Source organism: Drosophila sulfurigaster, chromosome 3 (genome assembly GCF_023558435.1).
Source record: "Drosophila sulfurigaster albostrigata strain 15112-1811.04 chromosome 3, ASM2355843v2, whole genome shotgun sequence".
NCBI classification, from domain to species: domain Eukaryota; kingdom Metazoa; phylum Arthropoda; class Insecta; order Diptera; family Drosophilidae; genus Drosophila; species Drosophila sulfurigaster.
The window spans coordinates 16,998,998-17,015,774 of NC_084883.1; the positions used below are offsets into that span (position 1 = coordinate 16,998,998).

Here is a 16,777-nt window from a genome sequence, read left to right on the forward strand (position 1 = left end):
GTTTTCGCATAGCTATCGATATTGCGATAACTCGTCTGCCTAATAAGCATAACGGACGTTTAAAATCATCATTTAATATTTTCAAAAACGAAATTTGTATATGCAAAAAGCTAGATATAAGGATTTTTAATACATAATTTGTAGATTATGTGCTTATTTAATTTGAATTTATTTAAATTTTTGTTTTTATAATATTATATATACTATTAGCATTATCAGTAAGAATTTCTGAACTAATTAAATTCTTTCACGCCTGATTGGAATTTCTGCATAAATCTATACATTTTTTATTAATCTGGAAATTACTAACATCTAACCGGTTAAGTGTACTATATATTGTATATATTATACTCTCATACTTATTATTGTAACTGAGTATCACTCAAGGGCTGTAAGCAGCTGTTCTGCAAAACCTTTGTCTTATCTACAACATGTTCAGACTGAATTGATGATAGGCCCATTAAAAGCGGTGATAAGCGATTCGATTTCAAATTTAAATACGGAACCATGTTATGTAAGTAATGAAGCTCAGGATTCATTGACATCTGCTTCAAGTAAATGAATAAAGGTGACCCAACCGTGAGAAGAGAGAGCGCGTGAGAGAACAGAAAAGAAAAGAAAATGGTATGCGCTTCGAATAGTAATTGAGTGTAAAAAGAAAACAAGTGTTTACTATCATAAATGTTAAGTAGTTTTGATAAGGTTCACCCTAGAAATGCCTGGTGTACCCGCACGAACTGCTCATAGACATGCAGATATGACAATGTATGTGTGCATTTGTGTGTGTGAATTAATTTACAACTCTTAAATGAACAACATTTAATACCCACATCACACAGCTCGACGGCGAAAACACTTTTCATTCCAATTTCATCAGCTGGACACGACGGTTGGCCCACAAATACGAGTATCGTGAAATGGCGAGTGATAATAGATCGATTGTCGATGGACTGCGGGAAAGGTTAATGGACGATTGGCAAATACTGCAGAACATCTTTAATCTTGTACAGCAAAAGGAATCAGTCTGTGCCGATCCTGCTTTATGGTCGCAAGAAAAATTAATCGAATTCAAGCAACCCAATGAACTAAAGGTGAGTGGCCCTCTCATTCCTCCGCATCCCCACAAAGTCTAGACAACGCGTCGAATCGTCTGTGACAGCCCCCAGATAAGCCAGCACTAGAAGAGTTTATTATGCAGCTCTATGATCCGGTTACTGTAATCTCTATACATATATGTCGATTGGTTTCCAGCATAGCATTCCACATTGTGGTGATACATTATCATACCGTCTCTATAAGGTGACCGAATAAACTTTAGGGCCGATAGCAAAAGGGAATTCCTTTTCTTTCAATCTTAGTATGTAAGCAATTAAATCCATCTGTAAATTTGGCGTCTCTTTTTTTTAACACCCAGATATCCAGAGTTTATGAACTAGTTTAAAATTTTGCAAATTCATCAAAATACTTATTGCAAGCGTGAATTCGTAGTTAGACGCTAAATAAATGCTGAGATGAAAAGGAACACCATTTTAACTGGTTTGGGAGAATTTCATCACTATATGAATGATAATATAATTAATTTTAAATTTTGCCAATTCATCAAAATAGTCTATATTTTATTGTCTTTTTTTGTTGGCTATTTGTCCTTTATTAACACCTTTATCTCAACGTGTATGAAGTTGTTTAAAATTTTGCTAATTCATCAAAATACAAATACTTATTGCAGGCGTGATTGCTTAGTTAGAAACAAGAAAAAATGCAAAAAATAAAAAAGAAAATATTTTAGCTGATCTTTAAGAATTTCATCACAATCTGATATAAATTGTTGGGTAAGGTATGATAAAACAGCTAGTATCAAATTTTGCCTATTCATCGAATAAGAAATACTTATATCAAGCGTGATTTCATAATTAGACACTCTAAAAATAAAATGAACAATATTTTAATTAGTGTGTGACAATTTCACCACAATTGGATATCTTGAATGTTTGTTATGAAGTTAAATTTTTTGAAAACAAATATTAATTAAAATATATTATATATGTATATTGTTCATGTGTGCTTAATTGAGAATCGTATTTTCCCATTGACTATAAATTTCCCATTGATTAAATTACAGCAACTGCTTGACCTGTCAATCAACGAAAAGGAAACGCACACTCTGCCTGAGATTGAGCAGATATGCCAGCAGGTTATCAAGTATTCCCTAAAGACTTGTCATGGCCGCTTTCACAATCAGCTCTTTGGCCAAATGGATCCCTTTGGCTTGGCGGGAGCATGGCTCACCGAGGCCTTAAACAGCAGCACGTAATGTCCTCTTTCTAATACCACTGCAATAAAAACTCTAATACTAAGTCCTTTTCCAGTTATACTTTTGAGGTGGCACCTGTTTTTTAGCTTGATTGAAACGGAAGTGATTAAAACGGTTTGCCGTTTAGCTGGTTACATCAATGGCGATGGCATCTTTGCGCCTGGTGGCTCCTCCTCCAACATGTATGGTCTGGTCCTGGCACGCTACAAGCGTTATCCTGATGTCAAGAGCACCGGCATGTTTGGTCTGCGTCCGCTGGCCATCTTCACCTCTGAGGACTCGCATTACAGCGTAAAGAAAGCCGCTCATTGGCTGGGCTTTGGGGCCGACAACTGCATTGCTGTGTTAACCAACGACAAAGGGCAAATGTCTCTCACTGACTTGGAGCTGAAGATCCAAGAAGCCAAGTCACACGGCTCTGAGCCATTCTTCATCAATGCCACAGCTGGCACCACGGTGCTGGGTGCCTTTGATGACATTGCTGGCCTCGCAGACATTGCAAAGCGTCATGGCCTCTGGTTGCATGTGGATGCCTGTCTAGGTGGCTCGGCGTTGCTGGCGCATAAGTATCGCTCCCTGTTAGCGGGTCTAGAGCGCGCTGATTCCTTTGCTTGGAATCCGCACAAGACGCTTGGTGTCCCATTGCAGTGCTCGTTGTTCCTCACTCGGGAATCGGATTTGCTGACACGCTGCAATAGCATCGAGGTCAACTATCTGTTTCAGCAGGACAAGTTCTATGACGTCTCCTACGACTCGGGCAACAAGAGTGTCCAATGCGGACGTAAAATCGATTCCTTTAAGTTCTGGCTGATGTTGAAGGCTCGTGGTTATGCCCAATACGGACATTTGGTTGATCATGCCATTGATATGTCCCGTTTGCTGGAGCAGAAGCTGCGCGAACGTCCGGATCGCTTTAGGTTGGTGCTGGATAAACATGAATACTCCAATGTGTCCTTTTGGTACATTCCCAAGTCGTTGCGCGTAAGCAGCAAAGAAGAAACTCCCGAATGGTGGACGCGCTTATATACGGTAAAAGATCGTCTTATTTATTTCATCAAATCACGAATTATATATTTATTTATATCCCTAAAAAGGTTGCTCCAAAAATCAAGGAACAGATGGCGTACAGCGGCACCTTGATGGTTGGATATACTCCTCTAAGCAGTCGCAAGCTGGGCAATTTCTTCCGCATGGTCTTGACATGTTTCCCCGTTTTGGAAGCAAGCGAATTAGATTTTATATTAGATGAAATCGAGCGTCTTGGAGAACTTTGCGAATATTAATTAGAGAATTAATCATAGTACATGCGAATGTCTCATACTTAGTCATACAATAAAAGTAAAAATGCTGCTATTTTGTTTCACGTAAAACGGCTTCCGTCGTATATTTTGTTGCTTTCTCTTGATTTAACATTTGTATATTCTTTTTTTGTTTTAATTTTTTAATGATATATGTGGGGAAAATTAATTGAATATTTGCAATTTATAATTTTTTTATTCGCCAACAACGTTAAAATGGAAGAAGGATTGTGTGCACTTTTTAAGGTGTTTTCTCTTTTCTCTTGCTTTAATAATATTATTAAAATATTCTATTTGCTCTCTTCAATTCTCTTTTTTGTTTTTGTATATGATTTAACAGAACAGTTTGATTTGAAATTTTGCGTTCGATTGCTGATTTTACAACTGTGCAAATTATCTAGTAGTCATCCAAATCGAAGCAGTCGTTGTCCAATTCATCAAGTTGCATACTCTGGAAATCCACTTTGTAGCGCAAGCAACCTGTGAAAAATAAATGAAATATATTGAATATAACGGTTGGCAACAGGAATAAGAACTTTTACAAATAATAATTAAATATACAAAGCAAAAAGGCATAAATGAAATAAGTGTGAAATAAAAAAAAATTAAGCCGATAACGAATAGCACAACACATAAGTGGTATATAATAACGAGTTCTAGGTATTGTAATTGATAAATATAATTGGTGGAATATTACTGGCGTTATCGAGGCTGGATCAACCAATCAATCAATTTTTTCTTGTGAAGTTTCCAATCCGAATTGTCGGTTCTGCAGCCGTGTGGGGGGGCGTTTCAGTGCATCGTAATCTAATCTATAATTCGGAATACCCCCGAAAAATAATCGGTATTTTGTAGTTTACGTTATCGGGATGTGTATATTATTAATTCATTTTATTCAGGTTTTGTTTGTTCATCTATTATTATTACGCATTTTTGTTTTAATTGTTGTTTTTGGTTTTCGTTTGTGTGTACTTAGAATGTGTTTCGCTTTGAATTTGTGTGTGAAATGCAAACAAAGAAATTGCCTATGTAAATATTTTAAATGCCTGTCAGATACGAGTATATATCTGCTTAATGCCACAGAGTTTCGGTTCGATCTATTATTTTATTTTATTTGTTAATTATTTTTAACGAGAATCATAAAGGTCAGCAGAGCAGGTCGACAGTTGAAATCTTTAATTTTAACTTTTACGCTGTCGTCTCATTCAATTTGTTGTAAATACATTTGTTTTTTTCTTCAATTTATTTGCATTTTGTTTTTTTGTGTTGCGCGAATTATATTTAAATATCAGTAAATATATATATATATATATATATTTTTATGTTTGTATCTAAAAGCATTTCTGCTATACGCATATATATACATGAGTATATTTAAACGTAAGTGTATGTATATGGCTTTGATTTCTTATCTATGACTCTCTCTCGGACGCATCTAATTAATGTTTTTGTAGTTCAAGGATACACAACAGGTTTGTTCTAAATTCCAATTCCGTGGGAATCGAAATGGATTGCTGTCCAGAGTACTGACTTTATTTATAGTTGTTCCTTTTTTTTTTTTGGTTGTTTGTTTTTTTGTCTACTGTTTCTGAACACTGAATACAAAGTCGATTTCCGTAAAACCGGAACAGCTTTCAATTTCGCATTCACACTCTCGAAAGACAATTGAGAATTAGGAACACGCCTGATTTGGATCGTTTCATAATTTATTAGAATGCAACCAAATGTGAACATTGGGGGGACTAAAGGTAAGTAGAGTATTCATCTTAAAGTGGTATATCTTATTAAGAAAATCGCATTAAAAACACTGAAAATCAATTCAGATCTGTTCCCAATTTTGCTTGAAATCTAAATGTGGGATAAATTTAAAATTGGTTTATATTCCAAATAACTCCTAATGGTTATGCAAATTGGAACAGCACTAAAATCGAATCTAGTCAATCAAATACGAAACGATATGGAGTGGGGGAGATCTATTTTATGTATATAATAAACTGCTAAGTTGAAATTTGTTTAAAACCTTTGCGGCAAGTAAATTGGTTCTTATCAATTTTTGAACAATTTATGGCGATTCACAGGAAATTAATTGATGAAATGTTAACGAAAATCAAAACGAAGAATTGTGTATTGAGATCCGAAAATCTATGCAGTGCGAATGCTTTTTCTTTAAGTTTTTCTTTTGTTTCATTTTGCTTTCTGTTTTTGTTTGTTTTGCAGTGTTATTGTTTAATAATCATCGAGATCAACATCCTCCAGCGGTTCATCGGCTTGAAGCGATTGGAAATCTACTTTATAGCGCAAAATGCCTATACATACATATAGAATTTTAATAAATATATTTATAAGTAAGTTTGATGGTTATGCACAAGGAGCGACGTCAAGTGGACCAAGTTACATTTAGAGTTTACGTTTAAAAGCAGCATGAAGGAAGAGGAATGTAAACAGTAAAGATACGTAATTAATTTTGTAGCTTACACTCGCACTAGTATATACAATTAGTTGTTAAATGTTTATAATAATTGTGTGCTTACCGCCAATGCCACCGAAACCTCGCACAAACTGGCTGCCCTCCTGAGATTTATCCGTAATGATCTCCAGGGTAGCGCCAAACATTTTGTAGTTGTTCGCCAGCCATTCCAAGAGCGGTTGAGACTCGATTAATTCCATTTCAACTCCGCTCTGCAAGTGAATGTATATTTATAAGTAAGCAGTAAATGCTTCGCTTGCGAAATGGATTACCTCCTTGTCCGTGAAGTGAGACTTATCTTTCTCCTGCTCGGGCGTCAAATGTAATACTGTCGTTGACGTCGAGTTGGCATGATTCTTCAGTACATAGCGTTGTATATCCAGATTTTCCCAGCAAATCAACGTTTCCACTGAGCCCAATTCCAAGGCTCGCAGAGTATCCTCAACGCCGAAACAATATTTGCCAGTATCCTGCAAGAAATTGTATGTCATTCGTTGTTCGTTGTTGTCTCTTCACAATTTAGCAACTTACCTGAGAAATTTCATCAAAGTAGCGACCAATAAGTTTCTTTTCCTGTATGAACTTTACATTCTGCAACGATTCGGCGGCTAATTCGATGGCCTGATTGAAACCGTTCTCTCCGCCATAAGATACATCCACTAGTTTGATAACTTTTGTTTGTAGACGCTGTGGATTGAAAGAGAATGCCATTAGGGATGATACGATAGATAATCGAATCTATGGTTGATCAGATTGATGAGACACTTACGGGATCAAACATGTCGGATTGACTGAGCTCAGTTTTGAAGTCCGCACTACCAGCCAAAATGAGACCAGCAATGTTTGGCTTGTCGTTCGTAATGAAGAGCTGTGTGGCCACCTCGGCCACCTTGCGCACATAATTGTGCCGCTTCTCCATACGCAGACGAGCGAAACGAAGCGCAGACTGACCACCACGTCCGTGCTTCTTCGGCAGATCCACAGTGAATTTGTGCAGCACCTCGCGTGTATTGCCCTGGAGGGTGCCGAAGAGAGCGCCGTTACCGTCCATCACAATGAAGCCGAACTTATTGTCATCGGCCAGCAGGGCAGTGAGTGCCTCCGTATGGAACTTGTTGTCGCACAGATACAATGACGTATTGATGGGCTTGAAGGGTTCAAAATCAATGTTCACCTTCTTCTCCTTACCCTCCTCTGTGACAATTGTGCCGCAATAAATGACCAAACCATTGGGAGGCACTGCAAAGTGGTAATCAAGTGTAAATTAACTAAATGATCAATTTTTGGGTATTTACAAATGCGAACGTACCTTTGGTATATAACTTAAGTCTGTGCTGTACCGATGTGATAGCGCCCAGGACGGAAAGGCGATTCACACGCGACTTAATGTTGGAGGCCGTACCAAATTCATCGGCCAACATTTTGCTGACGCGAGAGATTTGATCTTTAGGCGGAATAATCAATGAAATCATGCTGGTTCCATTGCTGCAATAAACATCATCAAGAAATAAATTTTGTTAATATAAATAAACTGTCGCCACTTAAGTCTCAACAAATTTGAGTAGACCGATTAACGATTCATAATTATCGCAAGTCGTTAGACAAACAAATCGAATTTCAACTGTAACAGTAACGTAAACAACACGCAACCTGACCCGAAACCCGCCTCAGGTGGCTACGATCCACTGTGAATGGCAAATTGCAGCAAAGTACACAGTGTATACGATTTGTTATGGTTCACACATGTCAAATTTGACCTTTTTACAGAAGCGAGATAATAATTCCATACAGGACAGTTGAGAGTGCGTATTCATAGAGAGCAAGAGAGAATGCTTGTGAAATGAGCACACATTTTGTACACACACGTATGTAAATGTAACCGTATTTTTCATAACAACACAGCGTGGAATGGAGTTCCATTGTTAAAACAGCAAAGAATTGCAGCAACGTCTTTGGCGATATGTATGTGTGTGTTGCCAACAAAGCATTAGCATTGGCTTCACGCATTACTCACTACTCTGTTTGGTTGCGTCTGGTTTGAACTGATAAAAAACCCGACGAAAACGTGTTGTGCTCTCTCGTAGTGCAAAATAAAAAAGAGAACAGAAAAAACGAAGAGCGCACAGCTGAGAGTGACATACATGAATGTGTGTATGTGTGGACTATGTGTGTTTGTGAGAGAGTGTGGGGCAACGCCATAGCAAATACCATGGTGCCTGTGTGCTTTTTGTTTTGTTACCAACGACAGCAACGAGCCACGCACATTATTTGAATCGAAGTGGTTTAAACCAAATCGCTGACATTTGCAACTAATTCAAACGAGAAATGACAGGCGTAAAAAACAGCAAACGCATAAGCAATCTGTAATCTTTGGCTCGAAGTAAATGCACCTACATACATATGCTTTTGGCACATTAAGTGCGCTAATTGATGGCCAACATAAAGCAACAAGGGCTGAGTGCAATATACTCTGTAACTCACTCCATTGCCACAAATTTGTGTTGTACAGCGACGGCGCGCTACAAAATCTGCCCCCATCTCCCTCACCAATGTTTCGCGTGTACAAACGAAATGAAATTTTCCCCCAAAACAAGGGAAACAAATTGAGTTGACAAAATAAATGCGTTATACGATGTTATATGTATATATATAATAATTTTACTCACCCACGTGCCATTTCCAGGCTTTTGATCAGCTTCTTTATTTTCCATATTTCGACATTGCGATCAGCAGACGTTTCCTCGCCAGACATCTTTGCTTATTTATTGCTATTTATTTTCACAGGGGGGACCCTTTGTGCAAATTGGGGTTTTTGTAGTACGACGACACTGAGACGACGACGGCAGCTCTCGTTTAACATGCACTGCCAGAGGAGGAGGAGGGGAAATGGAAATGTAATGAAGTTCTTTTTTCTTATATATATATTTTACGATTTAGGATTATTGATATATATTTATTTGTATTATTCTCTGTTTTTGGCTTTTGATTTTGTGTTTTTGTTGTATTCACATTCACGTTCTTCCTTTTAACGTGGTTGGCGATGAATACACTACAAAAAAGTAATTACATACAAAACATAAATATGTGTATATGTAAATGTTGTGTATGTGAGTAAAATTAAAGAAAGCGCTGTGACGAAAAAGCAACAGCAATTCGCTTGGCTATTAAATGTGAAAGAAAGTCGTGGCTGTTGTAAATTTTGGAAAATAGCACGAAACGAAAGAGCAACTGTTTACGATGTGTTTTTAATTCGGAACAGCAAATAAAAGATATTTCAAACTTGAGTTGAAAATCAAACATATTATTTCACTTTACACTTAAAGCGAGAGCGAGAGAGAATGAGCAAAAATGAGAGTTGAAGAATGAACGCGAGCGAGAGTGAAAGACCAGCGGGAGCGGGGCTCCAAAGGTGACGTCGACACTAAAATCATTTCGCAAGCAGATACAAAATGCCAAATATAACCAAATTTTTGTATTATTCGAGACAGTACACTTTGTCAAAGATTTTGGTGCAATGATTTTCTATATTCTAATGAGTTTTGAACACTTTTTATCGATTTATAAAACTTTTACGTACAACGTGCGCACAAAACCCACTCGGATCTAGTGTGACCGAATGTTAAAAAGAGCAATTTACTAGAAGCGGAGAAACATCGACGGCACTATCGATGTATCACTTATTTTGGACATCGATTTGTTAATGGCAAAATCGATTTTGATAACGTTAATAAATTTATTTGTTATTAAATACATTTTACATAGAATGAATTCCGATATTTTTAAGAAATTGTGAAATTTAATTTATGCTACCAGAAGCAAATTTTTATTACGGCATTCAAGTGTTCTCGCTGAAATGAGTACTGCATTTTTTTTCAAATAAGTGAAAATACTAAATAATAAATACTTATGGTATTTTTCAGAGTAACTTTTTTGGGAAAGAAAACATCGATATATCGGCACTTCTGAAGTTGTAAAATAAAATTTTACTCTGGCGCTTTGCTCAATAGCAAACTCAGCAAAACTTTTGCTGAAAAAACTTAGTATTGCCGCTGTCGTTTTATAAATGTTCTGAATTCTCAAAATGAATTTTAGTAACGAAGTTGATAGCGTCAAAAAGACGCTTATTGAAAACGCGCATTTGATGAGGACATTCGAAAATAGTAAGACACAAGTTAAGTTTGAAAATATTTTGCCATTTGTAACTTATCTTGCTTTTTCTTGTTAATGAAGGCAGCAAAGAAGAATTTCGTGATATAATGAAGAAGTTCAATGATGAAATCGAAAAAGAACGCCTGGAGATGGGAGAAGCATTAATTGGACTAAAAACGAGACAAAAACGTTTGGATACTGCTTTGCGTAAAATTAACAACGAAAGCCATTCGTTGGAAGAATTCGAAGCGAAATATAAGGAATTTCAAAAAACCGAAGACGAAAAAAGCATGACCGTTAAATTGTTGTCAGAGTTTGCGGATTTTAAACAAGAAATGTTGAATTGTTCAAGCACTTCCAATGCCGATGATGATACAGAAATTGTGGAAGACGATACCAATGTTTGTTCCATGTATGATCCATGGACGAAAGGTTTAATGTTGAATCCCGTGCGCAACACAAAATGCGGACATCATTATGATCGAGATTCGGTGATGGCGGCCATAAAGGATAATTTGAGTGTAAAGTGTCCAATTGTTGGCTGTGTCAGTAAAATTTTCGTTCAACCCAATCATCTGGTTTCCAATGAAGCATTGAAAAAAAGGATTCACACTTATAAAGCCCAGCAGGGTGACGAGGTTACTAATGATGACAATTAATGAACATCATCATGTGGTTGTAAACATACTTTAAACATACGCGCCTGTTGTTGTATTAAAAATAAAATATATGCCTCTAAATGATTGTCCCTTCATGCTCGCACATGTGAAAAGACAATTTTTTAATTGTGGGATTTTACATGGGGCAACTGTAACATATGAAATAAACTAAAAAAACCGAGAAAATTTGAATTTTTTGGTGATGTGGAACGTGAAATAAATTTAACAATTACTCTTTCACAAAATAATCGAAAAATCCTTGCTATCGATTTTTTTGCTTGTTACAGTGAATGGCAATTTAAAAAGAAGAAACCCAAAAATGAATTTGGAATTGCTAGGTAAGTTTTGCGCTTTAATTTGATGTAAACCGATTTATAATGTTCTTAATAACAAGAGTCCTTCGGCCAAAACTACCCCGAGGAGTTCGATGGCTCCCTGGATTGCATATCCCTGGCCGTGACCTGCGCCTTCAACAAATACGGCACCTTGCTGGCCGTCGGCTGCAACGATGGCCGGATTGTTATTTGGGATTTCCTAACGCGCGGCATTGCCAAAATAATTTCAGCACATGTTCATCCTGTGTGCAGTCTCAGTTGGACGAGAAATGGTCATAAGGTAATGCAGCTACTTCTTAACCATCTTATCGCAGTAAACTTCAATTCTAATTCCCATTCTAGCTACTTTCGGCATCAACAGACAATAATGTTTGCATTTGGGATGTGCTGACCGGCGAACTGGAGCATAAATATCGCTTTCCCTCACCGGTACTCAAGGTGCAATTCGATCCACGTAACGATAGTAGACTGTTGGTCTGTCCTATGCGTTATGCCGCCGTGCTGGTCAAGATTGGCGGCTCACATCGATGTCTTCCCCTGGATTCTGATGTACGATAAACTTAAAGTGATCTATTTTTTGATTTTATACCCGCTACCCATAGGGTAGAAGGGTATTATAACTTTGTGCCGGCAGGAAATGTATGTAACAGGAAGAACGAGGCATCTCCGACCCTATAAAGTATATATATTCTTGATCAGCGTCAACAGCCGAGACGATATAGCCATGTCCGTCTGTCCGTCTGTGTGTCTGTCCGTATGAAACACTGGATCTCAGAGACTATAAGAGATAGAGCTATAATTTTTTTCGACAGCATTTGTTATGTTTGCACGCAGATCAAGTTTGTTTCAAATTTTGCCACGCCCACTTCCGCCCCCGTAAATCAAAAAATCGAATAACAAGCGTAATTTTAAAGCTAGAGTTCCGAATTTTGGTATATATAATAACTACTATAGTAGTTATGATTTCTAAAAATTTGGTTGCGATCAGATAAAAATTGTCGAAGTTATTAAAGAAATACTTTTGTATGGGCAAAAACGTCTACTTACTAGGAGTTGCTTTGGCTGACAATCTGGTATATTGTGCCGTCTATGGTATATTTTGAATGCGGTACTATGTCGATATACCAAATATACCATTCGGTATATTTTTAGTAATTTTCCAATATATTCGGTATATTTTGAGAAAATACCGCAATATATATTTCTTTTATTCAAAATGGGTAGTGGGTATCTCACAGTCGAGTACACTCGACTGTAGCTTTTTACTTGTTTTTATTGTTTTCCAATAATCTTAATTGACATTTCCTTGACAGGGAGATCTCAATATAGTGGCGTCATTTGATCGGCGTGGCAAACACATTTACACTGGCAATGCCAAGGGCAAGATTCTAGTGCTGGACGTGGAGACATTTGAAGTGGTTGCCAGTTTTCGTATTATCGTTGGTACTTCAAGTGCAACGGCAGTTAAAAGCATTGAATTTGCCAGGCGAGGAGAGTAGGTGACTTACACAAAACATCCTGTGCATCTTCTTTAACGATTTTTCATTCATTTAGTGCCTTCCTTATAAATACCTCCGATCGTGTGATCCGCGTCTATGACTCAAAGGAGATCATTGCGCTTGGCAAGGATGGCGAGCCGGAGCCCATACAAAAGTTGCAGGATTTGGTCAACAAGTAAGTTTACAACCTCACTTTATTCGCCCTCACTCATTCAATTAATGATCAATGATACTTTGCAGAACCACGTGGAAAAAATGCTGTTTCTCTGGAGACGGAGAATACATTTGTGCAGGCAGCGCACGGCAACATGCGCTCTACATTTGGGAAAAATCCATTGGCAATCTTGTCAAGATTCTGCACGGTACAAAGGGAGAGCTGCTGCTAGACGTTGTCTGGCATCCGGTGCGTCCTATTATAGCCAGTATTAGTTCAGGCTTGGTTTCGATTTGGGCACAAAATCAAGTGGAAAACTGGTCGGCATTTGCGCCCGACTTCAAAGAGCTGGACGAGAATGTGGAATACGAGGAGCGTGAATCCGAATTTGATATTGCGGATGAAGACAAATCAGTGGACTTGAATGCCGATGCGCAACAGGACGAGGAGATCGAAGTTGATGTACAAAAAGTGGAACCCGTGGCAGCATTTTGCTCTTCTGACGAGGAGGGCGAAGATGAGAATGCTTTGCAATTCTTACCCATGGCACCAGAGGTGGAGGATCCCGAGGATTGGTCGGCGCAAGATAATCTCGAGCCCAATGCAAATTTGTTGGGCAACGAGTCGCGTGATTATGAAGATGATATTATGGCCACCAAGCGAAGACGTTTGCAGCACTATGATGTCAGTTTACCTGACGCGCCCACCGATGGTAAGTGAATGAAACGCTCAACTAGGAATCGTAGAGTAATCTTTGTTTTCCACAGAAACTCACCCGCTCATCTCTAGCAAAGCCAGCAAAGACAAACAACAGCCAATTGGTGGCAAAAAGGCAGCGGGCCGAGCCAAGAAATGAGCTTGGCTAGCTGGCGTCGCTTCAATTATTTTTATTAATTACAATTTAAGTTATGACATTTAATAAATCGCGCTTAAGTCCTACTCGGATTCCTCACTTGACCGGCAAAGAGCAGCAGACTCGTCGACTTCTCCACGATCATGTATTGGAATGGTCTATCCAGCTGGAATTTTGGTGGCGATGCTTTGTTGGACAGCACAGCCGAAGTTACAGCTGCGGCCGTGGTGCCCTGTTCATCTACAATGATCTTGGTGGCATGCACACAGTATGAGGTGTACAAACCTTCGGCCATACGACTGAGATTGGAGTCCTTCTGATCGAAAACGTCACGTATGCCCATCTGGAATATGTAACAAGCATTTAGTGGACATTTATATGGTCCTTCATGTATTCCACGCACCTCTGTGAGAATTTGCTTCAAGTTGAAGTCTGTTTGCGTGGTAAACTTGGGCAGCAGCACCTCCACTTCGTTGTCTTCGCTAGCCTCGCGTCTAAACTTGGCAATGCGTTGCAGAATCGGTGCCAGACCCAGATTCTTCAGATTGGCAGAGATGTCGCTTAACTTGAAGCCACGCTTCGGGAGCACAACAATCATGGACAGACGATCCTGTGTACCGTATGGCAGCTCAAGCACATAACCATCCAGGCCTTGAATGTTGGTCACATAGGCGAAATTGCCCTCCTGCACCATCATTGGCACCTGGCCGACAACACCGCCGCTCTCATCATAGAAGTTTTCTACACGCGTGCGCGACTCATTGAAGGGGAACTGTAGAGATAAATTGAATGTTAGGCATTGGCCATCACAGTAGCAGCTGCGTTTTGTTTCACCTTCCATTGGCCCTTGAAGAAGAGCGTCGACATCATAAACATCTTGGCGCCATAGATCTGCTGCGGCAACACTGTATAGGGGATGAGGCCACGAGTCGTGCGATTGGCTGCATCATTGATGAGTTGAACCGTTTCACGGGCATAGAAATCCACCTCCTCGGGCTGTACGCCATAGTTCTGCACGACATCGCGATAGCTACTCTTCACCGGCGAACTCGTATCTACGTAAAGCACTTGCAACGATGCAACCTCAATGGTGGTGGTCTTCCCACTGTTAAAGAAGGACATGTTAAACTATCCATTTGGATTATATATTTTAAATTCACTTACTTCAAGTAAGAACTCCACACCCGGTAGACAGAACGCAGTTCCTCAGGACTCACATTGATACGCAGTCCCTGACGCAGTTGTTCGTAAGTTCGACCATCGCCTGCCTCGAACAGCAAGATGAGCAGCGACCATACCGAGAATGGCGATATCATAAAGTCCCTGTTCGCCTGTTCGACGACCACAGCAATGCGATTCAGCAAATCTAATCCAAATTCCTGTGCTCCTTGAGCAATACTCCGCAGTGTATCATCGTTGAAGCTGCTACGCAGCGACTGCATAGGATCGTTGCTCTTACTGAATGCGGTCTGTGGCGTCAATGCCTCGAGAGGACTGCCCACTGAGAGCTGAGGGGCTTGTTGTTGGCTCAAGCAGAGCATTGCCAGCAACAGCGAGCCACCAAATAGGAGAGACATGTTGGCTGAAATTATAAATATGATCAATGATTTCTGCAAGCATTGAGATCTTATAACTAGCCCATGTAGGAAAAATAGTATAAATTTAAATCCCACAGATATCTCATTTAAAAATCCTATTCACATTCTCGATTGTTTAACCAATAATTTTAACCGAACTGGAATGAATCACCCATATGTGTATATGAAAAGTTTTCTTTGTGACGTTTTAAGATCGTGTCTCATTGTTTTTTACTTTCTTTATATGTATTTTAAAATCGAATTTACGGAAATTGTGAATTATTGAGGAAGGCAATTTCGTTTAGTTCCACAAGAACTATGCTAATCTATCTTTTAGATGCTTACATATTATTATTCAAAACAACTAGATGCACCTTATCAGACAAAACTACGAGTAGAGATAGCGTGAAATTCGTTGGGTTATAGCTCAGTTTAATTTTCTAAATTCAGGAATAACCGTTACAATTACATATACATTAGCTATAACAAACAAATTCGCAGAAAATGAACAGATAATCTTAAGTTAACAAATAATTGGGTTTTTTTTTGTGTTTACCTGATATACGCATTTTGCGGTTTTTTTTTCACTGGGATTGAGTAACCGCTTGAATTCTACAAAAAGAGAGATTTGTTACTTTTTGAGATTTGTGTAAATTATCATAATATGATAATAATTGAAAATAATGTGCAGAAAAGAGAACGTAATATTTATATATTGGATTTTTCTTTTGATTGGGATTTTTGTGATGTTTTGAATTTAAAGTAGGCACTGACGTCGCACATATGATTGTTGTTGTTGATTTTGTCGATTTGTTGATTAATCCAAAAACCGGAATGCAATGAAATTCACAGCGATATACATATGTATATACAAAGTATAATGTACAGAGACTTGCATGTGTATATTTATTTAATTATGAATATATCAAGTGTATATGGTATTTGCGATACTTGGCTGGGTTTTCCGTTTGTTTATATAATGCTATTTATGTGATTATTTGCTTCGATTTGATACTAAAGCTGATGGGATGCGTGTGGTAAAGCTTTTTTTTTATTATTATTACTTCAGTGTTGAGGAGTCAAGAGCCAAGCCGTGCTTAACTCGCGGAGAACGACGGAGCAACTGGCATTGGCCTTAGACCAGACACAGGCACATGCTGATAAATACACTCACTCACTCACACACACACACACACACAAACGCGCGAGCTCAAGCTCAGACTCACACTCACACGCATATACAAGATTATCATACTCTGTACTTTTATAACAAAAGCGGTACATTTGTAAGGTACATTCTATGTGCACTTTCGGTATATTGGGTACACTTTGGTAGCATAATAGTACATTTATGCCAATATATTGGTACACAAAACATGCATGCTAGTGTAATCCATACAAGAGCGAGAAAGAGAGCGCGAGAGAAATGTTGCGTGAGAACAAAGCTCTGTTGTCATTTGAGATGTGAACCTAGA

The 16,777-nt window shown here is 38.5% G+C and overlaps 5 protein-coding genes across 7 annotated transcripts; 3 read left to right on the plus strand and 2 right to left on the minus strand.

The window, feature by feature from the left end:
* The first annotated feature begins 852 nt into the window (after positions 1-852).
* LOC133842223 (cysteine sulfinic acid decarboxylase) lies at positions 853-3,681 on the plus strand. Its single transcript, XM_062275247.1, is given in 5 exon segments — positions 853-1,091; positions 2,120-2,307; positions 2,367-2,391; positions 2,393-3,340; positions 3,406-3,681. Coding segments are annotated over 5 exon segments (1,524 nt in total). The 5' UTR covers positions 853-917; the 3' UTR covers positions 3,595-3,681.
* LOC133842227 (eukaryotic peptide chain release factor subunit 1) lies at positions 3,665-9,764 on the minus strand. 2 transcript variants are annotated; one of them, XM_062275255.1, is made up of 8 exons: positions 9,654-9,763; positions 8,743-8,939; positions 7,386-7,561; positions 6,846-7,315; positions 6,608-6,763; positions 6,349-6,546; positions 6,141-6,288; positions 3,665-4,089 (listed from the first exon to the last, which is right to left on the minus strand). In XM_062275255.1, the coding sequence occupies exons 2-8, from the start codon at positions 8,826-8,828 to the stop codon at positions 4,007-4,009; spliced, it is 1,317 nt and encodes a 438-aa protein (XP_062131239.1). In that variant the 5' UTR covers positions 8,829-8,939; positions 9,654-9,763; the 3' UTR covers positions 3,665-4,006. The 2 variants fall into 2 exon arrangements, with proteins under 2 accessions (XP_062131239.1, XP_062131240.1); XM_062275256.1 differs by lacking the exon at positions 3,665-4,089 and adding an exon at positions 5,141-5,915 and having other exon boundaries at positions 9,654-9,764.
* A 285-nt stretch (positions 9,765-10,049) lies between these two features.
* On the plus strand, positions 10,050-11,011 carry LOC133842236 (E3 SUMO-protein ligase NSE2-like). The gene is made up of 2 exons (XM_062275271.1): positions 10,050-10,236; positions 10,307-11,011. The coding sequence occupies exons 1-2, from the start codon at positions 10,158-10,160 to the stop codon at positions 10,882-10,884; spliced, it is 657 nt and encodes a 218-aa protein (XP_062131255.1). The 5' UTR covers positions 10,050-10,157; the 3' UTR covers positions 10,885-11,011.
* A 60-nt stretch (positions 11,012-11,071) lies between these two features.
* Positions 11,072-14,388, plus strand: LOC133842225 (retinoblastoma-binding protein 5 homolog). Its single transcript, XM_062275252.1, has 7 exons — positions 11,072-11,222; positions 11,279-11,499; positions 11,562-11,768; positions 12,533-12,714; positions 12,774-12,893; positions 12,959-13,584; positions 13,640-14,388. Exons 1-7 carry the CDS (start codon positions 11,204-11,206, stop codon positions 13,726-13,728), a joined length of 1,464 nt encoding a protein of 487 aa, XP_062131236.1. The 5' UTR covers positions 11,072-11,203; the 3' UTR covers positions 13,729-14,388.
* Positions 13,674-16,482, minus strand: LOC133842226 (serine protease inhibitor 77Ba). 2 transcript variants are annotated; one of them, XM_062275253.1, is made up of 6 exons: positions 16,367-16,482; positions 15,859-15,914; positions 14,890-15,307; positions 14,560-14,830; positions 14,129-14,497; positions 13,674-14,068 (listed from the first exon to the last, which is right to left on the minus strand). In XM_062275253.1, the coding sequence occupies exons 2-6, from the start codon at positions 15,869-15,871 to the stop codon at positions 13,802-13,804; spliced, it is 1,338 nt and encodes a 445-aa protein (XP_062131237.1). In that variant the 5' UTR covers positions 15,872-15,914; positions 16,367-16,482; the 3' UTR covers positions 13,674-13,801. The 2 variants fall into 2 exon arrangements, with proteins under 2 accessions (XP_062131237.1, XP_062131238.1); XM_062275254.1 differs by lacking the exon at positions 16,367-16,482 and adding an exon at positions 16,077-16,228.
* Positions 16,483-16,777: the final 295 nt, after the last annotated feature.

Coding starts and splice junctions, on each gene's coding strand:
- LOC133842227 (XM_062275255.1), bottom strand. CDS start 8,828: ATGTCTGGCGAGGAAACGTCTGCTGATCGCAATGTCGAAATATGGAAA. Junction 7,562..8,742: donor AGCCTGGAAATGGCACGTGG/GTGAGTAAAATT, acceptor TGTTTATTGCAG/CAATGGAACCAGCATGATTT. Junction 6,547..6,607: donor ACTTTGATGAAATTTCTCAG/GTAAGTTGCTAA, acceptor AATTTCTTGCAG/GATACTGGCAAATATTGTTT.
- LOC133842236 (XM_062275271.1), top strand. CDS start 10,158: ATGAATTTTAGTAACGAAGTTGATAGCGTCAAAAAGACGCTTATTGAA. Junction 10,237..10,306: donor GATGAGGACATTCGAAAATA/GTAAGACACAAG, acceptor TTGTTAATGAAG/GCAGCAAAGAAGAATTTCGT.
- LOC133842225 (XM_062275252.1), top strand. Junction 11,500..11,561: donor GGACGAGAAATGGTCATAAG/GTAATGCAGCTA, acceptor TTCCCATTCTAG/CTACTTTCGGCATCAACAGA. Junction 11,769..12,532: donor GTCTTCCCCTGGATTCTGAT/GTACGATAAACT, acceptor TTTCCTTGACAG/GGAGATCTCAATATAGTGGC.
- LOC133842226 (XM_062275253.1), bottom strand. Junction 14,498..14,559: donor TCTTCAAGGGCCAATGGAAG/GTGAAACAAAAC, acceptor TTATCTCTACAG/TTCCCCTTCAATGAGTCGCG. Junction 14,069..14,128: donor TGAAGCAAATTCTCACAGAG/GTGCGTGGAATA, acceptor TACATATTCCAG/ATGGGCATACGTGACGTTTT.